This window comes from Molothrus aeneus, chromosome 1, assembly GCF_037042795.1.
Source record: "Molothrus aeneus isolate 106 chromosome 1, BPBGC_Maene_1.0, whole genome shotgun sequence".
Classification (NCBI taxonomy): Eukaryota; Metazoa; Chordata; class Aves; order Passeriformes; family Icteridae; genus Molothrus; species Molothrus aeneus.
In genome coordinates this window covers 10,517,601-10,541,805 of record NC_089646.1, presented here as the reverse complement: position 1 = coordinate 10,541,805, position 24,205 = coordinate 10,517,601, and the positions used below count along the sequence as shown (strand labels likewise).

Here is a 24,205-nt window from a genome sequence, read left to right as displayed (position 1 = left end):
CTGTGCAGTGTATTTTGGAGAGTTTTCATCACCAAATGAACCAGATCTAAAATGGAGCATAAACAAAATTTTCAGTTCCAGAGAGACATTGTTGCTGCATTTTGATACCCCTTTGCTGCACAGTGATTGCAGTGCCTGGTTAGCTATAGCTGGCCAGTTCCTGTTCTGAAGTCAGATTTCAGTCCTATTTTTCTACAGTAAGTGTTTGATTTAAAGAAGGTGAAATATGTTCAACATATTAAATTGTAACAAGAAAAGAAGTTGGCACATACAGGGGGTGTAGCTGCATTCCCCATTAAATCCCAGAAACCAGACTTTGAAACAGTTTTCTCAACTCTACAGCTCCAGTGAGAGAATTTTTTAAGATGTTCTTAGGAACCATTGGAAAAAAATTAAGAAAAATATACTCTTCTATACTGTTCTGTGTAAATATTACAGTTTCATTGTGTATCATCCCTGGTTATAGCTTTGCAACAGTGAAACAATTCTTAAGCATCTTCTGTGACCCCCCTCCAATCAGATAATTTAGTGGGGGAGAATCCCTGTGTCTGCCCCACACTGTGTGGCTCATTTATGTTTTCCCTCTCAGCTTGGCTGCAAACCACCAGAAGGTGCAGAAGAAGCTTTCACACCCAAGGGCAGCATGTTTCCAACCATCCACTTGATTTTCAAGCTCTTTGCCCAGTCTGGCTCTAGTGCCATGTTCTCCTCTGCCCTTCCCAGCAGGACTGGGCAGCAGGAGAAAGCAGCAGGAAGGCTCTGGGCTCACTTTGTAAGAAATTGTTTGCATTCCCAACAAAGAGCTCTGGAGCACTGCTGAGAAACAGGACTTGCCCTTCCTGGACCTGCACTGCCTGGGAGGGGGTTGTGATTATTTGGGAATTTGGAGAGGGATTGCTGCCATTGTCCTAGGGAGGCTGCAGGGAGCTCTGTGTTTCTTTGCCAGCATCACCTGGGTAATTCAGGGCTGTTGTTTTCAAGGGTCTGATGGGCCCTGTGCTCTGCATTTTTAGTTTGCCTACCAGAGCAGCCTTGATAGTGATGCTGTTTGCTCAAGAGGGAAGTAAAGAAGTTTTTGATTGTGTCTGCATTTTTCAGTGGAAAAAGGGAAATCTCTCAAGGAAGAGTGGGAACAATTAAATGATTTTATGCTGAGGCACAATAAAACTCATTTTAAAAATTATTGCCTAATGCCCATGATTTATTCACAATATCTAGTCAGAGTAGAGTTAATGAAACTGCTAAGCACTTAAAATTAGGAATGCACATGAGAGTTACTAACATCAGAATCTCATGTTTTACTTATATTTTTTTTAAATATCTTTGTGGCAAAACATTTTTTATTATTTTTGGATTTGTTAGAGGTTTAACAGTGTGTTCCCCAATGAATTGTGAGCTTAACAGAAACTTTTTAAAAAGGGATCCAAAGTTTTGGATGCTAAGAGGGCCCTCACAGAAAACCTCCAGGAAATGCTGTTTCTATGTTTAGTGCAGTGCCATGAAAACTCTGTAGGGATGTGAGGTGGGAAGCACAGGGTGGGAGAGGTTTAACAGAGCTGGAAAGTGAGAAATTGCACCTTCTGTGGATCACCATGTGCTAAAAAATCAGGCAAGGTTAAACTAAACAGGTGGAAAAGGGAACTAGAAGAATACACCAAGAACAAGATGGGAAGCAGAGGTGCTGAAAGCAAGGAGGGGATTGTCAGATTTATCACTGTTGATTCTTTTCCAGTAGTCATGCCACTGACCATCAAATCTCTTGATTTATTATTTGTGATTTTTGCTAGGCCTGTAGTCCAGCAACACTTCATGGAGGCATGTCTTAATGACAGGAAGGGAGCAAAGGGCACCAGTATCTCTGGGCAGCTGGACAGTTCTGACACACACTTGTCCTGCCCTGGAGGTTTTTCCTACTGTTATCCAAATAGAATTCTCTTTAAACCTGTCTTAAATTCCATAAAGTGCTTCCTGACCTTTGTTACACCATCACTGTTAATAGTGCTTGTGGCTGAGGTTTTCTAAATTGTCTTTTTTCCAAGATCTTCTCAATTTCACAAATGTTTGTAAATAATAGGTAAAATAACTTTGTTAAAGGAGGTGCCAAGTGGGTGAGATGATGACTGTTTCTTCCAGGAGTAGCTGCCTGTCTGCAAATACCTATTGAAAGATTGGAGATGTCAGTTGTTTGGAAGAACTCAGTTAAAGGCATTCTCTATTTCTAGACTGATATGGGTTTTACAGAACAAAGATATATATATATATATATATATATATACAAAGGTAGAAATATATAGGCATTAGTAGCAGCTGCCTTTTGCAATATTTGATTTCATTTCAACATATACAGAGTTATTTTAAAAACCCTTGCCTAATACTCCTAAATATTTATGATTTGGCTGCCATTTGTGTGGTTGTGTGCCATTTGGTTGCCATTTGCTGCCACAAGTGTGGCTGATGCAGATGTACCCTTTATGGAGCAGCATTGATTGAGCCTTGCACACACACACTCTAGAGAGGCTCCCATGGCTGGCTTTCTGCTGCCCTGTGTCTGTGTGCCTGCATGGACAAATGCATGCTGTAGCTTCACTGCTTTTGCCATCAATCCAGTGGTGGCTCTGCAGCTTTTCAGCTCAGCAGAAAATGTCAAAAACACAGACATGTGTGACAGATGTAACACAACAGTGTAAACAAGGGCAGTATGACATCAGTGTAACACACAGAGGGGGCAATGAGTGCTTTAGGCCTGGTCTGGGAGTTTAGTGGCAGTTGAACAAGTGTTGAAAAGTGATTCCTGTTACACACCTTGTAGGTCAGGCTGCAGCTGCCCAACAGTGCCTGCTCCAGGCAGTGCCCTTGTAGGGCACTTCACATCCTTTTCCTCTAAACACAACTTGGAAAAAGGTCTGAAATTCCTGAGTGTTTGGGTTGTATCTTTCTGTTAGTGAGAGGAATTGTTCACGCTGACGTGCAATATCTCAGGGCTTAGCCCTGCCCCATTCATCCAGGTTGAGAGACTTCCCAGAACTGCAGATAAAACACTATTCATTATTCCTGCCTTGACCTCAACAGTCTCACCTTTTATAGAAGACTCTTGGAGCTAAGAAATAGCAAAGAAATAGAGGAAAGGTGAAAAACAAAAAGAGAAAGATCTTTTTCCATCTCCTTTCTGCTTAGGGTCTGAACTTGCCAAAGCTTTGTTCTCCAAAGGGACCTCTAGCTGAGGTCTCTCTGTCTCAACCCTCCTTTCCCAAACTGAGCACTGCCATGCTCTGTCTATAGAAAGACCTCAAAACAGTCAGAAAAAGATCTATTGTGACTGTTCCTAATAGACTCAGCTTTATGCTCAGCTTAATGGGATCCAGGTCTCCACCCATCTCCTCCTGTTTTTTTGTTTTCTGATGTTTCATCTTTACCTTTTACTTGGTTGGCTTTTAGGCATCTTGTATTGTGGGGTTTTGTCTTTCAGGGGGGAGGAAAGAGATAAGAACAGCTCTTCAGACACAAGTCCAGATTTAGCTTGCTTAAGTGGTTTATGGATATTGTTCAAAAGTGGGAAGTTTAAGGTTTCCATGGTTGTTAGAACTTTTAAGTTACTTAGGATACAGAAATAACTAGATGTTACCAAATTTTCTTTGCCATGTACTGGCTGAGATCATCAGCTGTTTTAGAACTTGGGAGTCTCTTTCATTCTAACCTGCTGAGTACTTTTCTAAGGTTAAATGAGAAATTTCCTTCCAGGCCATGATACCACTGAAGAAGAGATGACATTCCAGTTCACTTAGTGGGGAAATAACTTATCTAAAAAAAGAAGAGAGCATGAGAAAGTCACATTCTGAGAATGGATCTGATCTCAGCAGTAATAACATTTTTCATTAAATTATTTTTTTAAATATTAAAATGTATATCAACCACTGTCCATTGAAAATAATTAAAAGATTGCAAAGGCAGATTTGAAGCTGAGGCCAGGTTATGAGTTATTTTGATATGATTTTGATTTTAGCTGTCAGCTACTTGTGGAATGTGGTTGCTCACTCAGCTCACATGCTTTTGTGTCTGTGCCCTGGCTTTTATGACGTTCTTGTGGGAAATCAATATTTTAGATCCCTCTTGTGCGTGGAATTCCATTTACAAAAGTCTATCAAAAGCAAATAGAAGGCACCAACTACATTTGAAGAATTTATTATTTAAGAAAAAGTTCACACACATCTTTTTTTCATTATTTTCCTTCCGTAAATTTTGACTAATTTTACATATTGGGTCTGATTATGTTCCACATAACAGGATATAAGCTTCAACTCTTGCAAAAATAAATTAAACTCTGCAACCATTAACCATTCCTTTCAGAAATAAATGTTAATAAAAAGCAAATAAACACAACTGTGAATTACACATATTCTTTTACAGAGTTCGTTTAGTCGAAAGAGGATCTCCACATAGTTTGCCTCTCATGGAGTCTGGAAAAGTAAGTACTTAAAGAAGATTTAAGTGTAACTTTTATGGTCATATTTTCAGTAAATATCCATTTCTGTTCATTTTTACATGAATGTGGTACTGGGGCAGGCACTATTAGCTGTGCAGATTGATGTCCTTCCTTTACTGTTGAGGTTACAGCACTAAGGCAGTAACTGATGCATTACTGCTCTCTCAGAACCTGTGCCTTGCTCTTTTATGCAGAAATCAATTCCTTCTTTTATGCAAACAGAAGGTTTTTCATCCCCTGTGTGTCATTCTTGAGGCAGCTGACAAATGGTGCAGGCAGTGCCATCGATGCAGAGCCCACCTGCAGTGAGAGCTGGTCTGGGGTGGCCAATGCTGAGCTCACTGATCACCTGCAGAGGGACTGTCCCTGCTGGGGCATGGCTCTGGGGACAGGGGGAGGACAGAGGGGCAGCCTCTGCTGCTCTGGGTGCTCATCTAAAGCTTTCTGGCCACGGCTTTGCAGACATTCATGCTCAGAGGATGCTCCCTTTTCTGTTCTAGGGCTCAGCATCCACCTCTGTAGTTGCTGAATGTCCATTGCATGAGCACTTTGGCAGGTCATTATTCTGGGTGATTGCATGATGCCTCTGGCTTTCTCCTTGTTCTAGGCCAAAGGTTCACTGGGGTTTTTCCTATCCTACTATGTATTCTCATAGAAACAGGGGCCATTTGGTCAGACTTTTGTTCTGCAGGTGAACATTTGATTTCTGAGGAGGTTTATTGATGGAACAGCATTCACAAAGAGAAGCAGTTTTGTCATATTTCCCAATTATCTCAGAACTTTTCATATCTGTGGATTATTTTATATTTTATGCACTATAAGTCTACTTTAACCTTTTAAGGATTGTTAAGGATTTCTTGCAGTTTGTAATGAAGGTTCTTTGGGGACAAAGCATCAGCATACAATTGCATAAGGTGATACCTGATTTCTTACTGCCTCGTGTTTTCTGTCAATAGATCCTCCCAGGAGTACGTATCATTATTGCTAATCCAGAAACAAAGGGACCCTTAGGAGATTCTCATCTTGGTGAGGTGAGTCATGAGAACCTGAACTTTGTATGCTCTGGACTAAATTCCAGAGACAAAGCTATTTTTGTGCATGCTAATGATTTCCTATGATACATCTTACCAAATGCTCAGTTAGGAAAATAGTGAATTCTGCTGAACATTATAAAGTGTGGATCATGATATTTGTGTCATTATTGAAATTGATATTAAATTGTTTCTAAATATTAATACCTCAAATATAAAAAATGAAAAAATACCTGCTTTTCCTAACTGTATTTTATACTTGGTGCTTCGCTAATTCTGATGGAAGCTTACATGAAAAGTAAGTTTATAGATTAGTCTAATTTCAGCTAGATGGTTTTCTTGTGCTGTTCTCCATAATCATTGTGCTTCACTGCACTGAAGTACTCTCATTAGCTGAGTTGAGCAAGACTATATGTTTTTCGAATTTATTTTGTGTTTCTAGAGTGAGAAAATAAATTATGTTATTTCCAAGCAGTTAAAAATCTAGTTAACAAAATGAAGAACATGTTTGATCATAATTAAAACCACAGTCTAATTTGTGAGTTTCTGTAAGAGTTCATTAATTTGAAATTGTATAAACTTCCATGATGCTTCAGGTTCGATGGAATGAATCCTTCTCCATGGGGGAAGGTCCCTGGCCTCACCCTTCAAAATAATCTGCCTGTCTGGGCTTCATGGAGGATGCCCTGCTGGGGTAGATTCACTGAACCAGGAGTGAGGAATGTGGCATGGCTCAGAGCTGCCCTGCAACTTCAACAAAAGCAGATTCGGGTCTCTGTGCTAGAGCTGGGTCAGTTATGGGTTCAGAAACAGTGTTGAAACAGAACAGTGTTAAAAGACATTTTTAGTATTATCTAGCTATGACTAAAAATATTTGCATCAAGAATTTTCAATAATGCTTCATTCTCAAAAGCTACTTTAATTAATACCAGTATAATTGCTTTTAACTTAGATATGGGTTCACAGCACTCACAACGCCAGTGGGTATTTTACCATCTATGGAGATGAATCTTTGCAATCAGATCATTTTAACTCAAGACTCAGCTTTGGAGACACGCAGACTATTTGGGCAAGGACTGGTTATCTGGGGTTCCTGAGAAGAACAGAACTCACAGATGCAAATGGAGGTAAGAAGTTTCTCACCATCTAGGTCTACACAAATAATTTGAATTATTTGTTGGGTGACACTGCCCCTCTGGCCCTGTGGTACCTAACATGCTCCATCTGTGAAGCCTGTAAAACTGCAAAGAAACCCTTAATTAAAATAATCAGAAAATAAACCAGAGGGCAAGATTTCCCTACTGAAATAGTTGCTTTTTCTTTATTGTACCTCAGGTACTATAAATCCCCTCCACCAGTGACCTTTTGGCACTGTTAATGTACCCAGTGCTTCAGCTGGAAAAACATGAAATACAGCTGAAATTGCCTTTGTTTGCTTTGGCAGTAGTGCCCCCAGGAATGCATTTGTGCAGGTGGGAAAAGCCTGGTGGGAGTCTGAGCCCTGTCCCTCCTGTGACCACCAGCTCTGTTATAAACCTAATCACAGGATCTGTCCATTCCTCAGATTTTCCTGACTTTACCCCAGAGGGCTGGGTACTGAAATGTAACACAAGCAGTAGCCTGCAAGAGAAGCTGTAGGGTGTTTGGGTTTCTGCCAGGAAGGTACAGGACTCCCTCACTTGTTTGAATGATGTTCCTTGACTCTTGTACACATGTAAGTGAACCAGTGTTGCCAGGCACACAAAGGCTGTGCTTGGGAAAATGTTTTGGGTTTTTTTTTCTGTGATTCTTGAGTAGCACAGTGCCACAAGTGGCTGTAGCTGAGCTGGCCAGGGGAGGCTGTTGGTCAAGTAGGGTTTCCAGCAATGCTGTGAACACCTCCAGGAGTGATCCCAGGGCCAGTAGAATAGCTGCTATTCAGCCAAGAAAGAATTCATCCAATCTGAAAACATTTTAGCATTCCCTGTGGATTAGGCCTGTTGCCATGTCCTTATAATGGCACCTTCTGGAGAGATTTACTTTGGTTGCACAGGCTTTTTTCATTTCATTTTTGATTGCCCAACACTGAGAAAATTCAGGATTCTCTGAGGATATTGCAACTTACTCAGTCATATAGTGTAGGTATTCTCCTAGCAAAGAGCTGCTCCATTCTCCTACTATTAGCTCCTAGTGCAGAAAGTTCTCAATCCTTTATTAGGTAGACCTCATTGTCATTACAATACCACCACACAACTATCCAAATTCAGGCAAAAGAGTCAACTGCTTTTAAACTTTTTAAAAGCAGTTATCTGCTTTTAGGTCTGTTAGCAATTTTTTTTTCATGACTAGCATGTAATTGTTTATTTTCAGCTGAGTATCTTTTTAAAAGTGTAATTTCAGCCTCATTTATTTCTTCAGTAGGTAAAAAATATGGGCTATAAAAGTGTTATGCTTAAATTACGTGAATAAGCAATTTGCTATCTAGCTAGAGCATGTTTTTAGTTTATTGATAAACACCTTTGTAATAGATTAAAAGCACTTGTAGTGACCATCTCAAAGCAATTGGAAGAACATCAGCCACACTGTCAGGATCAAATCTATTCTTTCTCTTTGAGAAAACAGAGAGAAACAAGGAACCTATTGTCTATTCAGAGTGCCTTAAACAAAAAGGATGTGTTCTGCATCCACCTGGGAGAAAATCAGGAATTCTGCCACTGTCTTTGGATAAAGATTTCTGCCTTTGTCTTTTTCAAATGGAAATAGCATTTTTGCCTTCCTTTCTTCTGTTTTTTGCTCTGCATTCCACTTCAGTAATGGAAAATGCTCATTAGTTCAGAAATCACTTCGGGGTTTCAGAAATTCGAGGATAACTTACGTTGTACTTTTTTTACTTAATTCTTAAAGTGAATATTCTATAATTTAGTGTACTGGAGAATAGAATCTTTCTCTTTTTTTTGTTTTATCCCTTTCCTCCAGAGCGCCATGATGCACTTTATGTGGTGGGTGCATTGGATGAAGCCATGGAGCTGCGAGGGATGAGGTACCACCCGATCGACATCGAAACCTCCGTCATCAGAGCACACAAGAGCATCACTGAATGGTAAGGGTTATAGAACACCAGGGCCCTTAGAAAAAGCTCAAATATCTGTAATGTCTGGGCTTTTTCCTTGGATATTGCAATTGATCCAGGAAATGGCCTGTTGGGATGGTCACAGGATTTATTACCCGGCTGCAAATGTGTCCTTAGGATGAAACTTTTCACAAACAGATTTAATCAGAAAGGACTGATTTTAGATAAGTTCATTCAATATGTTTCTTTTTTCTTTTTTTAAGGAGTAAGCAAGCAAACATTTCTAACAAATGAACACACTAATAAATTTTATTAGTGAACACACTGTTATTTTTCAATTGGTTATTAATAAATCAAGCAGTGATCAAATCAAGGTCACAATGGAAATTGAAGCAGTAAATCAATGAGTTAATAATAATGTTGTCTTAATCAATGTATCGTCCTCAGATGTACACAGCAGGAAATCATTTCTTGAGTCTGACATGAGCACAAATTGCTTTTCATTATTCTTGCATCAGAAGACTCGGTCAGGTAGTTGTTTTGTTTTGCTACAACCACAGCTCAGCTATTCACCTTTCAGCCAAAATGAATCTGTTGCAATAGCCAGAGCAATTTAGTGCATTTTTCTTCTCAATCTGGTTGCAGAGGTGTGGCCTGGAGCAGGAAGTTTAATAATGAATGAAGCACAGCAGCTGAACTGGTCTTTAGTAAAAGACTTGGTTTTTTTCTTAAATATCAGTTAAAATGAATACAATTAGTTGCTTGACTGACTGTAACTGAGGTTTTGCCTTATTGCCTCCTCCCTTGAGCATCATCACTGCTGGAATGGTCTTGTGCCAGACAGGCATTACACAGGGAACTGGCTTCTGTGCCTTCATATAGAACAGTGTGAACACTTTATGAATGTCAGGAAATTCCCCTTGAAAATGTGTCAGATCCGTACCAGCAGTGGATGGAAAGGTTTCAGAGCAAGCTGTTTAAGGACTGCTCTATTATAAGATGGCCATAGATTGATAAATTGCTGTGCTCAGCAGTATCTGTTTGTCAGAGGGTGGTGCTCCCTCAAATTATGAGCTCACAGGCAGTGAATAAAGCAGTGAACACTGCAGAAATTGCAGGGTTTCAGTACCAAAAAATGCTTAAATTATGTACCTGCCTTCAAGATTGCTGAGAGCCCTTTGAGGATCCTTTTTGTGCCACAACCATGGAAATCCTGAGTGAAAAATGGCAACTAAGAAAGGGTTGGGGGTAAGCTGGAACAACCAAAGAAAAACACCACCGAATTTCTGCAGGAAGTACACACAGGTTATTCTCAGTACCTTAACTCTTCCCAGTAGTTGGGTGATTGTGTGCAAGGCACAGAAGTGAGAATTCAGAAAACTCTCTGTAATGTTGCTACCCTTTGCCCAAAGGCCAGTATTTAAGGCCAGTATTTCAGGCTTGGTTTTCTCTCAAAATAGAGATTGTTAATGAATTAGATGTGTCTCAGATGTGATCCCTGCAGAAAAGGGACACACAGTTATTCAGAGAGACAACATTTGGTTTGCTCACAGTTCCCAGCCTTTTCCTAACCAATGTTCTGCCAAATAACCATCATGGAATTTTCATTTACAGTCCTCATCCTGATTGTCCTTGACTTCTCTGACATAACTTCTTCAGCTTCTCTTAGACATCCTTCTTTTGTCTTTGTGAAACACCTCTTGACAAAATAATGGCCAGCTAGCTATTTTTTAAATTATTTATAATTTGTATATCCCTTTCTGTGGACAGGGGCACGAGCCTCTTGTTTCAGTTACAATGCCCCAGTAAGGATATAACTGCACCAATTCCTGTTGCACACAGAAGGTGCTGGGTGTGTCCAGTTGATAGATTGTAAAACACCCTCAGGGAAATGCAGCTCATTCTGTAACACTGGACACCACTGAGGGACTCAGGGATGTGCTGACTGACATGTGATCCTGCTGGGCAGCTTCTGTCATTGAGGATCAGATCTGAAAGGTCATTTAAAATGATTCTTGTCTTTGAAGAAATTTTAGCACAAAATCAACAGCCTCTGATTCTGGACCTCCTGTGTCTTAAGACATAACAAGTGAAAGAGTGGCACAGTCTGGTTTTATTGTGATGTAAACACACACTGTGCATTTTGAAAGTGTTTCTAATACCACAAAATGTGGTATGTGCTTTAATGTATGTGTTTTAATTAAAGCACATGGTTGACTCATTTAAATGTCAAAGTCTCAAAAGAGGAACAGAACAGAGCTTCCTGGAATTTGCTTAGAAGTGGTTTGTATACACAAAGCTACACAAGGTATTTGGAGAAGAAAACAATTAGGAGTTTCTTTCCCTGGAGGTGTTTTGACAACTTCCTTGTTTTTCCTGTAGCATTTGGTGATGTGGAAGCAGCAGGAGGGGCCATTCCCAGCTCAGTGCTTTGACTGTTTTGCATCTATTGGGTGTGACTTGATTATTGTGACTCAATTATTTCTTAAGGAAAGGTCAGCCTTCCTGGTCCCTAGCTTTTTGGTTTGAGTTTTTTATTCATCAGGGCTAGAAAGTTGATGTATGCATAAGAGAGACACACTGGCTAATGTAAATTCATCTCAACCAGTAAGAACATAAAGAGCAACATTTGCTTTTACTTCCAGTGATCACCAGTGAGTGAGAACCATGACATATGAAACGAGTTTTAAATTAAATTGAAGCCTCTTGGGAGTGTCACTGATTTTAGGACTGAATAGAAGCTTCATGAAAGTTTTGGGAACCAGTTTCCTGAATTCAGACAAACTAATTTATTCTAAACCATGTTTGAGGGACCTGCTCCTGAATCTTGCTCTTAATTGCTTTCCCAAGTAACAGACAAGCAATAGTTTCCAGGCATGGTTTTAAATGCTAACTCACACTTCAATGAAACCTCTCCAGGTTTTTTGTTAAAATATATATAATACTAATTTAGATGTTTGTACAGCAATCAATAAAAATTCCAGGACCTCTCTGGAGATGGTCACCTGTGCAGATTGATACTTCATTTTGTTAATATTCAGCATCAATCAAAACTTACTAGAATGTCTGTGAAAACATAATTACAAATGAAAATTCATTTCACAGCAGTACTAAGTTAAAAGGGGCCTTCTCATCCTTGCTTTGGCTGCTCATTAGTTTTCCAGATCAATAAGCACATAAGAATTCAATCAAATAGTATTTTGGCAGGATCTGAATTTTTTTTTTAACTTTTCTCCTAAAATCCATTCTGTCAAGCATCAACATAGAGCACATTTTCATAGCTAATTTTTGGGCAAAGTAAGATATGTTTCCACAGTACATGGATTTTCAGAGCTGTCTTAGGAGGCTAAAACAGTGCACTTCTGTCTCAATCAAGCATTGACCTTAGGGTAAGAAGCTCTTTTTGAAGATGGCTTATGTACATAATATATTCTGACTTTCAGATGCTTATGCTCAAGACAGTTCTGGGAAGTTATCCCTGATTTTATGAGGTAAAGGCGAGTAAAGTACAGGGCTTGATGCATGGCATACATGTGTAAAATATTATTATTTATTCTGTGGAATAAGCTAGAGGAATAAGTATCTTACACACCTGCAAGGAAGAATGAGATTGCTCTTTGTGGCTCAGCTGTGCTGACCTCCCATGAGATGCAAGAGTCTTTGGAGACTCTGGAGATGTGAGGAGGAGGAGGATGGAGGGAAGCTGTAAAACTACTCTGGGTGGAAGCACACACCAGACTTTGATACCCTCCCAGCCCCCATATTTGGAAGACTAAATGCATTATCCTTAGCCAGAAATGGTCCCAGGTAAGAAAATTTACCTGCTTTGGCTCGAGGGCTTAACCAAAACTTTGAGACCACAAGAACGTACAAAGTTCTTCTAGCAAAGAGGAGATACTGGAGATAATGGTGTTCCCTTGATGATCTCAACTGTTAATCAGGAATGTTAAAACTCCTGTCCCCTTAAACCCCACAGAAATAAAACAGCCAAAATAAAACAGATGGAGACACAGCCTTATTTCTGTGGAAACTAATTGGTCCAGAAGAATTGCAGCTTTTTTGTGCTGAGCTCTGGCCTGCCTGGACAGCAGCCAGCCCAGTCCCGAAGGCGCGTGGCCGTGTTTGCCGAGCAGGCATGGGGAGGATGCCCCCTCCCTGGGCACCCTGTCAGCCTGCACTGTGCCATGTGCCTTCCCAGGGCTCCACACCCTTCACTGCAGGAGCTATCCATCCCACTGACCTTGCAGCTCAGACTGTGCTCCTGCTGCTCTTCTTGATGCCTCCTCTGTTAATCTCCTTGGGTTTTTTGGGCTGCTCTTCAAAAAACCCCAGAGGAGGCACCTCCACACACACATCACTCCATGAACACAGCAGAGCTGTGGCACTTCCCTGGCTTCAGAGGGAACCATGTGCTCTCTTACTACCTCCTTCCACGACAGGCAAGTTTCTGTAAAGTTCAGCCTATGCTTAAAACTGCAGCAATGTTAAAGAGAGAGCTCATGGGGCTCTTCTGCCCCACCTGCAGTGTGTTCTCTCTTGCTGTGTATAATTTGTCCTGAGCACACGGAAAGAACCCCAGGAGCTTCAACAAAAGGTAACCAAGGTGCAAGAAAAGGGATAAAAAATTAAATGGGTGAAAAAAAACCCATTACTAATATGATTTTTTTCTTTTGTTCCAGTGCGGTGTTTACCTGGACAAATTTGTTGGTCGTTGTAGTTGAGCTGGATGGATCTGAGCAAGAAGCTTTGGACCTTGTTCCTTTGGTCACCAACGTGGTCCTGGAGGAACATTATCTGATTGTAGGGGTGGTGGTGGTTGTGGACATTGGTGTAATTCCTATCAACTCCCGTGGAGAGAAACAACGTATGCACCTACGAGATGGATTTTTGGCAGACCAGCTAGATCCCATCTATGTGGCCTACAACATGTAGTCTTGTACCTTAAAGCTTCCATAGACTTTACTATAGATGTATAAAATTTTTTTGTGTCCACTAAAAAAGTGTGCAGATAAGATACTGACACTCATCAGAATGGAACTGTTTCTATTACGACTTTTCAAAGCAGTCACGATTGGCAGGAAATATAATGTGAAATGTTTTCTTTTACCACTAAATTTTAGAAAAGAAGGACTATGGGGTAAGGCCCTTCAGTGTGTTGGAAAAGCCCATTTTAAACTTTTTTTTTTTTTTTTGCTTATTGGACAATACTGCTTTTTGAGTAAATGTGGCTTTGTATTTTACATTAAGTAAGCTGAAGTAGATCTTTTTTTTTTATTCTGCCCTCCAAATGGATTCTTTTAAAACAATTTGCATACTAATACAAATAGTTGTTTCCTTCATTTGTTTTAATATGTCATAAAAGGCTGATGAATACAGATCCATTACTAACTTAAGCCATTTTAGATCCCACATCTTAGGAAAATACATAGTGGTACGAGGAGAAAACCCAAAGTAGCACCTTTCAATTAGAAATCTTGCAGCTTTCTGTCAGAGATGCTGAAAGCCCAAAGGCCAAAGAGCCTTTGCTGTTAGCATTAGAATGGAAGAAATTTATAAATAAGGTGTATTTCGGCAATGAGCTTGCAAATATCTTTGTACTAAACTAAAAAGATAAAATAAGTTAACTACTTCTTCTGTAATTATGTACAAAACGTTTAATTTATTTTGATCTCTTTAGAAGTATAAAAGAGAAGAAACATTCAAGAATATTAAACTCTTGAAATGTTTGCTAATATAAAAAACAAAGTGTTGTATTATCTTGAGTGGATAGTATCACATCAAATATATATATATGAAATATAAATTCACTAATGACAAAAGATTTTAAAGTTTAAAATGCAGTACTTGTCACTTGCATGGTGTCTCCCACTGTAGATAATCAAATGTTACTCACAAATTTTTTGGAAAAAGAAAAAAAGCAATCCTGGATTGCTAAGTATCCCTGTCAAAAAGAATCCTCTAGATACCAGCAAGTGGAATTATTGCTGCCTTTAAGGCAGTGAATGAATTTAAGACGAAAAATGCACTACAATAATTTTCTTTTCTTTGCCATGGAGGCAACAATAAATATTCGTGCTGGCATGTGCATACACTTGTTAGACTTAGAAAAGGCAGGTTGAGGAATAGCACTGTTGTCTAGCTGCAGAACTTTGTTGCACAATTTTTTTCATTGTTTTAGTTGGTGTTTTTACTGCTATAAGGAAAAGTTTTGGGGTTTTTTGCACAGAGTTATCAATTTGCCTCTCAGCTAGGACACGTAGCTCGGTGGCCAACGCTTCCAGTTTACATTTACAGGAAACGATTGTTCCGGTGGTCTTTAATTTATTCCTTAACGGAGAGGAGCCAACAGTCACTACCACCCTTGGCACGGGTCGTGCATCTGCTAACTAGTCCCTAAAGCATTAAACCATCAGAGGAATGGTTTAATGTCTAGTCCCTAAAGCATTAAACCATCAGAGGAACCCATCTGCCTGGCTAAGGAGCCGAGGAGCCCCGTGGTCTCCAGCCTGAGGCCATCACGGGAGAAGAGTAGGAAAACATGCATCACAGCTGCCTTCATTTTACTACCTTTGGAGAAAAGAGGGGTTTGATTCCCCAGTTCTGTTGTCTTCCCTGCCCCCCACGCCCCCTTTTTTAAACCCTTCCCCTTCCTTCATGTGGTTGTAACTGAATTGACCTGTTTGTGATCGAGAGTGGGATTTACCAGCTGCAGTCCAAGAATGCTTTTCTTATTTGTCCCAAATGACGTTCATGTGCTGGCTCTCATTACCGGATATGCATGACTAAGATTGTTGCAGGGCAAATGTTATCATGTTTATATCACGTATAAGGGAGTCTCAATGCTGGGTGTTAAAAATCTTTTTAAAAGGTAGGGACGTTTTAGTCTGCATGTACAGTACAGAGCATCTCGCCACGTCAGACGCGTTTTCTTTCAGGCCATCTTTTCCGCCCTCCCTGTCCTGTGAATAGCCCTATTCCTGCTCTGCAGACCAATCCCATACTTTGTCAAATTCATTTTCTGCTCCCTAAAAAAGAATAAAATCTGTTCTTAATGGCAAGTTGTTGTAAGGTTTCAGACAAGATGTTGATTGATTACAAACATAATTGCAGTGTGTGAACTAACTTGTGAAGTCCTGCTATCGCTGATCTCAGTACTGCAAAACAAATCTCGCTGTCGTTCAAAGCATCACTTTAACCTTCACGAAGTCAACTTTGCATTTGTAGAGAATAAAAGAACTGCAATGCAGTTGTGAAACGCAGTTAATAACAGCTCTCTTCTGCAACCTGTCATCTGTGGTTGTTAAATCCTGAGTTAAGAGAAATGATAAACTGAGTTTCTGGTTTTGTTGTGCAAGCAAAAGGAAGGAAACATTTAAGCACCATCAGACTGAGCAATAAAGAAGGATTGTTCTGTATTAGAAACTGTACTGTAGATAAACCATTCATGAGAATGTATAAAATGTTTGTCTTGTGACCTTGTGCTTTTGGAGTCAGACAAAACCATGTAATCAACTCGATGCACATGCACAAAAAGAGAGGGTACACAATGAACATTTAAACACAAAACTAATCAAACAGGAGCAGATTCCTCATGGTGCTTGTTTATTATATATATTTAATCCTGCTTGACACTTTACCCAAGGGAAGACTGTCCCTTTTATCAGTTGAATGTTAGCAGCGTTATTTCATAGAGTGTGGTGACTGGTTAGAGAAATTCATGTAACTCAGCCAATCACAGATTCAAACAAAAATTTTTATGTGCAAAGGACAGCAACCTTCTTGTATGTTAAACCACCAGTACGCTTTGTACATCTGTGATAACGCCTGTTTTATATTCAAATGAACAAATAAAAGCTTTTATTTTTGTTGCTCTGAAAATATCAGTTTCTTAATTAGTCATCTAAAATGGAGCTTCCGAGAGCTGTGGATGCTCGGTGGAGGAACATGGAGAGCTATACTGTAATTTTATTTTGTTTACCTCTCTTGTTGCATAATTTATTAGTACAAATCATTATACTTTTAACAATGTTTAAATACTGGTGTGGGCATTTATTGCTGAAAGACTTTCATATGGCAACAAATGTTTTTTGTGAAATGTTTTTTTAATTCTTTTTAATATATTCAAATATACTGTTCACATTTTTGCTGAAAGTGTAAAGATTATTGTAAGCTTGGTAACATTTTGTGAGAAGCAATAACAAGCATTAGTACTGTAAAACTCCTCAAATTTGTCACTTATCACTTTTGTTGCAAGGTCTTGCTACTGACATGCTGCCAGTCAGGCACCTAAGGAAGTTCCTGACCCAGGTTTTACAGCTCTGATGGAGCTTTCAGCCAGTGGAAGTTTATGGGTTACAGCTTGGTCACTCACACGTGGGGCTAGAGCCTCCCTGTCGGTTCAGAGCCTTGGGCAATGGAAATGTGATCTTGGAAATGTGATCTGCCCCTTTCCATTGGCTTTTTCCAGAAAGACCTTCAGAGCTGGCTCCCAGCTCCTGAGTAGCAGCATTCCCAGAGAAGAGGTTTGGCCACAGCTCTCATTTTCCAAATGTGATTTCAAAGGGTGAAATTCTCAGTCCTCGTGTCTTTGGAGTCCTGTCTGAGAAATTCAGGGTGTAAAATCCCATCTCTGGTGGCTCAGATTTCAGGTTACTTATCACAGGAGGTAGGTGCAGTTTTGTGAACCCACAATTACCCTGAGCAGAGAGGGAGATCCAAAAATTGTGGGAAGGAGAAAGCAATTTAGAGATGGCGGAAGGAAGGGGATGGCAGAACAGTTCCTGATTCAGTTTTACAAACTTTCATTATAGCAAAAAGGGGATTGATTTTTATGTTAATGGAATTAAGGTTTTTTAAAGGTTAAATACTTCAATTCCACATTTAAAAAATTATTTTGGCAAAAGGTGGCTATAACACTGCAAAGCTGGTGGGAAATCTCAGTAACAAAAAAAAATTCCTAGGGCTAGAAGAATCATGCATGATAAAAACAGCATAATTTCTTCATGATCACATTGATACTAAGAATGTAAGAATTGGAAAAAAGTCTGCTAAAAGACCATAGAGCTTTCCTTTTCTGGTTTTCAACACAAAGATTTGCTTTATACACTGTTATTATCCAGGGAGGGAGGGAGGGAGGGAGGGGCATGCACAGAAATCAACCACAAATTCTCAGGAGTCGCCTTGTGAGCAAAGCTGAGTTTGGGGCAGTTTTGAGCTCCATCCAGCAGAGCTGCTCACATCCCCTGCTGGGCCACTGAACCCTCTGCACCCCTGGGGAGGCAAATCCAGCTGTGGCTCTTGCCTGGGCAGTGGGGGAGAGGTGCAGCCTACAAGAGTCATCCCAAGGGAGATGGACCCCTCTGTCCCCAGGGTAAGAGCCAACCCTGATTTTGAATTTTTTTTTTTTTTTTTTTAATTGGAAGAAGTTTTTGCTTTAAAACTGAGATTTTATGAGGAAAAAGAAAAAAAAAAACCAACCAGATTCCACACTGTGAAAGTAGAAATTAACCATTTTTGGGGGGATGAAATATAAAATAATACATTGTTAATTTTTTTCTTAAAGATAAACGTATGTTATTTTTTTACATCTGGAGTGCTCCATTTGGCAGCCCACTTTCCCAAAAGCTCTCACTCACCTTACCATGATTTAAGGTTCTCCTTTTCATGATTTTTTGTTCTCTTTTGAGGGGTATCACCTTAAAGCTGGTACAAAAACCCTCTCAAGCTTTGCCTGGTTTGTGCTGCACCTGGCTGAGATCAGCATCTCTGAAACTGCTGCTCCCCCTTTCCTACACAGCAGACCAGGATGAGGCCATCTCTGCCCCTTCTGGCACTACCCTGGCACTGGGAGCTGCCTGGCATTTCAGATTCACCCAGGTTCACTGAGCAGCTCATGCTGCATCATGCCAGTCAAAGCCAGTGCTCCTCACTTCTTTCTGGTCTGCACAAACAAGATTTCTCCAAAGGCACTGTTGTTTTCTCTATGATCCCCATGGCAAAAAAAAAAGTCACCTTCCCAGGGATCCCACAACACATATAATATTTTTTTTTAATTACTGCAAAATATTCTACAGCAATGAGCAGTTAATTGTGGATCCTAAAGCACAAAGCTGATCTCGTTGTGATTTTGTGCTTTGGCATGTGGACAGCAGCTGGAGGAGGGGACAAAGCTGATGGAGTCTCCACTGGGAGTGGCCTCCAAATGTGGCTGGCAGCACATGGGAGAGGTTTGGAGATGCCAGGAAAGGCACCAAGAGCTGTAGTGAGCTGTCAGGATAAAGACACCAGTGGGGGAAGCCATAAATGAAGGGCAGTTTTAGGAACAGTGGTGTAGAAGGGGAGGCCAGCAAAAAGAAGATTGTGCATATGGAAGCAACGAACAAGCAGCTGAGACTATCTAACCTGTGGCATCAGGCACTGAACTTTAGGGGCCTACATTTTAAATTTCTCACCTAGAGGAGTGCATTTCAATCAGGAAGCTGCAGATGCTGGGACACACCTCACTGCCCTTAGCCCCAGGTTCTGACTGCAGGCTTGGATGAGCCACCCCTGCTGAATTCAGCCAGGGGCTCCGCAGGAAGACCCAAGAGTGGAGGTGTGTGGAGATAGGAGGACAGACATGTGCAAGGCATGGACAGAGTTTATCCCAACCCCAGTGGTTTGGGAAACTCAAAAACAAGCAGGTCTGTACCAGGTTAGTGGCAGGACTGAAGAACAGAAGCCCTGGGAGAAGACAGCAGCAGGAAAAGCAGATGCAGGCAAGAAGAAAATAACATTTCTATGAAGCCAGGGCAGAAGGTGAGTATGGCATGGGCAGTATTCACAGAGCAGCAGGAGACAAGAATCTGAGCCAACAACTGCCCAAAGGAAATAAGTGGCTGAGGAGGTACAAAGGAATTAAACTTTCCATTGCAGACACACGTGCTCATTAGCATTTCTAGGATGCCTCTCTTTAACATTTGGGTTTGGATACTTCCCTGAAATCCACAGGAGGATGTTTTTTGGATTCTCTCCTAACCACAGGTAGCTGTGAGCTGGGGTGGGGCTGCACCCTCGTGTGGCTTTGCAGGGTCCCTGCATGGCTCAGTCCTGGCTGGCTGCTGCAGGGGCAGGGATGGACTTGCACAGCCTGAAAATGCCTCTGGCTGCCAGGGCAGACATTGGGCATCCACCATGGAAACCCACAGCCTCTCCTGCCACTCCAGGGTGTAGGGCCACAAAAACTGAATGGGAATGTTTAGTTCTTCTCTCACAGCTCTTTGGTTAGCAAAGAGAAAGAAGAAGTGTGGTCTCAGCTATAATTATTTTTTTTCCTTCAGTGGAGGGAAGTGTTTTTTCATCTTGGAGCAAAGCCTTTTTACAGTACAAGAGGCTTTTAACTACTGTTTTAAGTCATAATGAAATTACTGTTGGAGATCACTCAGTTGTGAAAATTTTCTAACAAACCCCATGTTTTAAATGAAACCTTAAACAAAAACTTCCATTAAAACCAAACTGGTGTGAGCACATCTTGCTATGCCTGCATGAGCCACATGTGCTGTCATTGCCCTTTCCTTACAACTGCCAGCACCATTTATTTCTCCAGCATGACAGAGCCAGTGCATCTGCAGGACAGACACAAACTCAGGATGCAGCCTGGCGTTTTGGGATGTGGCAAAGTCCCATTTTGATTTGGAAATGCTGAGCCACAGAAGGAATAATAATTGGGTCTGTAATGGGACAGGCAACTCCAGACAGGCTTTTCTTCACTAAATGGTGAAGCAGCAGAAGTTGGGAGAGGTAGAAGCACTCCCTCTGCCCAGGGAGGTCTGGAGCAGGATCACAACTAGGAGAAAGAAATTCAAATTCTGAACAAGCTGGTAAGAGAAGCCCCTAAATAGGTTCTGTCTCTGCAGATGATTCTGTACAGAGATTCTGTGCTTCCATTGGCCTTGGGCTGAAGAGAAAGGCTCTGGGAGTGGCTGCAGTAGCAGGGGCAGAGGCTGCCAGTCTGGGCTGTGCCAGGCAAAGGAGGAGCTGGGAGCCCTCTGGCCTTTAGGCTTGAGCTCCTGCTGCTCTCTCCTTGAAGGGCCCCTCCCTGTGACAATTGTCCATGGCTTTCCAAGGCAGGTTCCTGCATCAGGAGAAGCCTGAGGTGGCTCAGAGCTCCTGAGCTCAGTGTCTGTGGCATTTCAGGACAGATCCAGTCCCTGCTGTGTGAGCTGCCTCCTGTTCCCCTTCCTGGCCCCGAAATCCCAATGCCACCCCCTGATTGGAGGGACAGAAACTCCAGGGCTTGGGGGCTTTCCTTGCCAGTGCAGCATTGCCCTCACCCAAATTTGTCAGAGAGGCAGCAGGAGCAGCACTGGGAAGGGCTGGGCAGTGCTGGGCTCCTCTCAGCATCCAGCACCCGCTCCCAGCCTGCCCAGAGCAGCTCCTGCTGTGGCAGCCACTGGCACTGGGGAGCCCAGGGTTAAAACGCTGCTGGCTCCAGTGTCAGTGGGAAAACTGAATTGCATGAGTGAGCTGCACATCCTGCATTTCTTTGGGGCAAAAACTAAAAGGCTTTCCAGCCCTTGTGGTCTTCAAAGACTTGTGAAAAGACAGGAAAAGGCTCTGTCACTCAGGCAAGTGTTGTGGCAGCCAAAGCAATTCTCTCTCCAGCACATAAGGCACGCATGGCAGAGTTTCTGGCTGTGCCTCTCCTTTGGGAAGGAGCCAGTGCTGCTGCTCCTCGGAGGGGCTGAGCTGCAGGGCATGTCCCTGCCTGTGCCCTGGGGTTTGAGGCCTCATTCTGCTCCCTGCCCAGTCACAGCAGACCCAGCTCCTACCCTCCCAACGAGGACAGTGACAAAGCCCTCTTTCCTGGTGACAGGGACTTCAGGGGTCGCTGTGTGTGAGGCACCCAGTTCCTTTTTTAATGAAGCCATTTTTCACCTTGAAGGCTCTGTTACCAGGGACAAAAGCACATTGCTGTGCTCAGGCATGGTGGGATCATGGCTCAAAACTGGCCCAGTGCAGAGCTGGCTCCCACAGCTCCCATGGGAGTGAGAGCAGGAGAGAGGCAGAGCCAGAATGTGGCAGCAAGTGGGGCCCCAAAGCCACCTACAGTGGCTATTTGAAAAAGCCACCTTTCCTGTTAATAGTTAAAAATGAACGTGCTCTGGCTTTATTAATAAACATTGTTTTCTTCTGCAGAAGTCCTTTTCCAAGCACTAGTAAAGCATTTTGTGCAACCAGATTCACAGTGTCTGATGCAGAACTGAGTTTATTTTTAGCTCCCTCTCCAGGGTAAATCCCATTTCCATTGAAGCTTCACGCCAGCTTCGTTTTCACTCAGGGAGTTTACAGCAACTGCCCGGTGGCTTTGTAAACAAACACATCCCTCTGCCTTTTAGCATGCACCTCTCTGGCTCTCTTGGCATTTCTTCTGAATAATCTCCAATTATCAGTCCCCTTCCACATACAAACTATTACAAAGTGTGCTGTGTAGGATGCTGTGCTTAATTTGAGCATCTTCATTGCTGTTTGCCATCCCTGAAGGGATAAAACTTCCCTTCTGTGCCTCATTCATTGCTCCAGGGTCATGGGGCTGGAGAGGTCCTGGGGCAAGCACAGCCATGGGGAGCAGGAGGGACAATTCAGAGTTAATTTTCTCTTGATTCTCTTTCTGATTTTACAATTTTGAACCTCTAGTAACCAGCATTTCTTTTTCAAAGAGCATTACTCAGTCTATCATACTTTTGAGGCTTTTGACATCTGGAAATAGGTTTTATTAGGGTAAAATATGGGGTTTGGAAGGTCCAAGATAGTTAGTTTTATTCCTTTAACATTACCTATAATCATCTCCCACTTAAACCCAACAATATTCTAGTAGTCTCACAAATGGATGGACCTTTCTACTTGCAATTGCATTTCTTTAACATGAAACAGCACAAGAAGGGCCTCTCTGGTTTAGATACCCCCCTCAATTTCATTTGTGAAAGCATTTGAGAAGCATGTGCACAGATCACATATGTGCTCACACTCAGGGAGGCTAAAACTGACAGGGTGGCCCCTAACTACCAGTAACAAATCCCAAACATATTTGACATACTTGGTCATTTAAGATTGTGAAAGGCAAACAAGCCATGAGCTGGGCAGCTCACTCCACCTAAAGGAAGCAGGAGGCAGAAACCACAGCTCCTCCTTATTAAAATAAAGGAATAGCCAGAGTTTAAAAAATGTACAAAGATCTGTTTGATCCCTATCCTAGCCCCACTGGTGTCACCTGAACTGGCAAATGCACATGGGGAGTGGAGGAGCATTTTCACTGGGGATTTCTGCCATTGGAGTGCTGGTGAGCAGTGTTGAGCTTGAAGAGTGACTGCAGCCATCAGAAAGGGAAAATGCCCTGGGATGGGAGCTGAAGGCACATGCTGCTTATTCCTGATCCTGCTTTGCCAGCTTATTCACTATTCACTATTGTCATTTAATTGAGTTTCATCAAGATGAAAGAATTAAATATGGCTCATGCAAGAACAGAACTGTTTGGATAGTGAAACAATAAAAGAGACTTTGAGGGATCCCTTGGGACTTGCAGGTCTTGCCAGGTTTAAATTTCCATAAGGAAATTCTGAATTGCCACACTGAAACCAACTCCCAGAGCGCCCCTTCTGCAGCCCTGAATTGTGGTGGTGCTCACAGGGGTCCCAGGAGCAGGGAAGAGATGAGAATGTTGACTCCATGTTTCAGAAGGCTGATTTATTATTTTATGATATATATATTATATTAAAAGTAAATGATATATTAAAACTACACTAAAAGAAGAAAGGATTTCATCAGAAGGCTAGCAAGGAAAAGAAGAAGAATAACAAAATCCTGTGTCTGACTGAGAGTCCAAGCCAGCTGACTGTGATTGGCCATTAATTGGAAACAACCACATGAGACCAATCCCAGATGCACCTGTTGCATTCCACAGCAGCAGATAACCATTGGTTACATTTTGTTCCTGAGGCCTCTGAGCTTCTCAGGAGGAAGAATCCTAAGGAAAGGCTTTTTCATGAAACATGTCTGTGACACTGAATTCCTGGTGGAGTTCCAGGATGACCCCCTCTGCCTCCAGCCCTTTCTCTTGGGTGGCTGCAGCACATTCTCCATGGGCCCTCAGCTCCCTCAGACACCGCAGTGGCACCAAGAGGGGCTTCACAAGAGTGGTTCTGGCTGCTCAGGCTTGGCAGGAGAAACCCTGCTGCACTCAGGGGATGCTAGGCTCATGCAGTCCCTCCAGAGGGAATTCACTGATAAATCCCAGCACAGGCAGAGGCTCAGGGCTGTGACAGCTCAGGGGGGAGGCAGAGCATGGCCTCTGGTGAGGGCAAAGTGGGGCTGAGCCCAGCCTGGCTGCTGCCAGTGCAGGACCTGGCTCTAAAACCAGGACTTGTGGTGACTGGCCCTGCCTGGGCTGGAAGGATTCACTGTCAGTGCTGAGAGCCATGTTAAATGCTGAGACCCTTCCCTGGCCCTGCTGGCTCCCCTGAGTCAGGACCAAGGCTCCTGGGAGCTCAGGCACAGCTCCCCATGGGCAGCCCCAGCCTCCCTTGGTGAGGACAACACTAACAGCAGCCTCATGCCTCCCCACCCCAGGACGTGAGAACAGCTGGCCAAAATCAACACAGACACATTCAC

At 42.1% G+C, this 24,205-nt stretch overlaps 1 protein-coding gene across 4 annotated transcripts in view; it reads left to right on the top strand.

The window, feature by feature from the left end:
• The window catches only part of DIP2C (disco interacting protein 2 homolog C), a 309,262-nt gene extending 292,464 nt beyond the window's left edge, over positions 1-16,798 (top strand). For all 4 annotated transcript variants that reach the window (XM_066551280.1, XM_066551271.1, XM_066551265.1 and 1 more), the window contains 5 exons: positions 4,405-4,462; positions 5,437-5,511; positions 6,464-6,638; positions 8,467-8,590; positions 13,240-16,798. In XM_066551280.1, coding sequence (XP_066407377.1) covers positions 4,405-4,462; positions 5,437-5,511; positions 6,464-6,638; positions 8,467-8,590; positions 13,240-13,492 — 685 coding nt within the window. In that variant the 3' untranslated portion in view covers positions 13,493-16,798. The remainder of the gene's footprint in view (positions 1-4,404; positions 4,463-5,436; positions 5,512-6,463; positions 6,639-8,466; positions 8,591-13,239) is intronic.
• Positions 16,799-24,205: the final 7,407 nt, after the last annotated feature.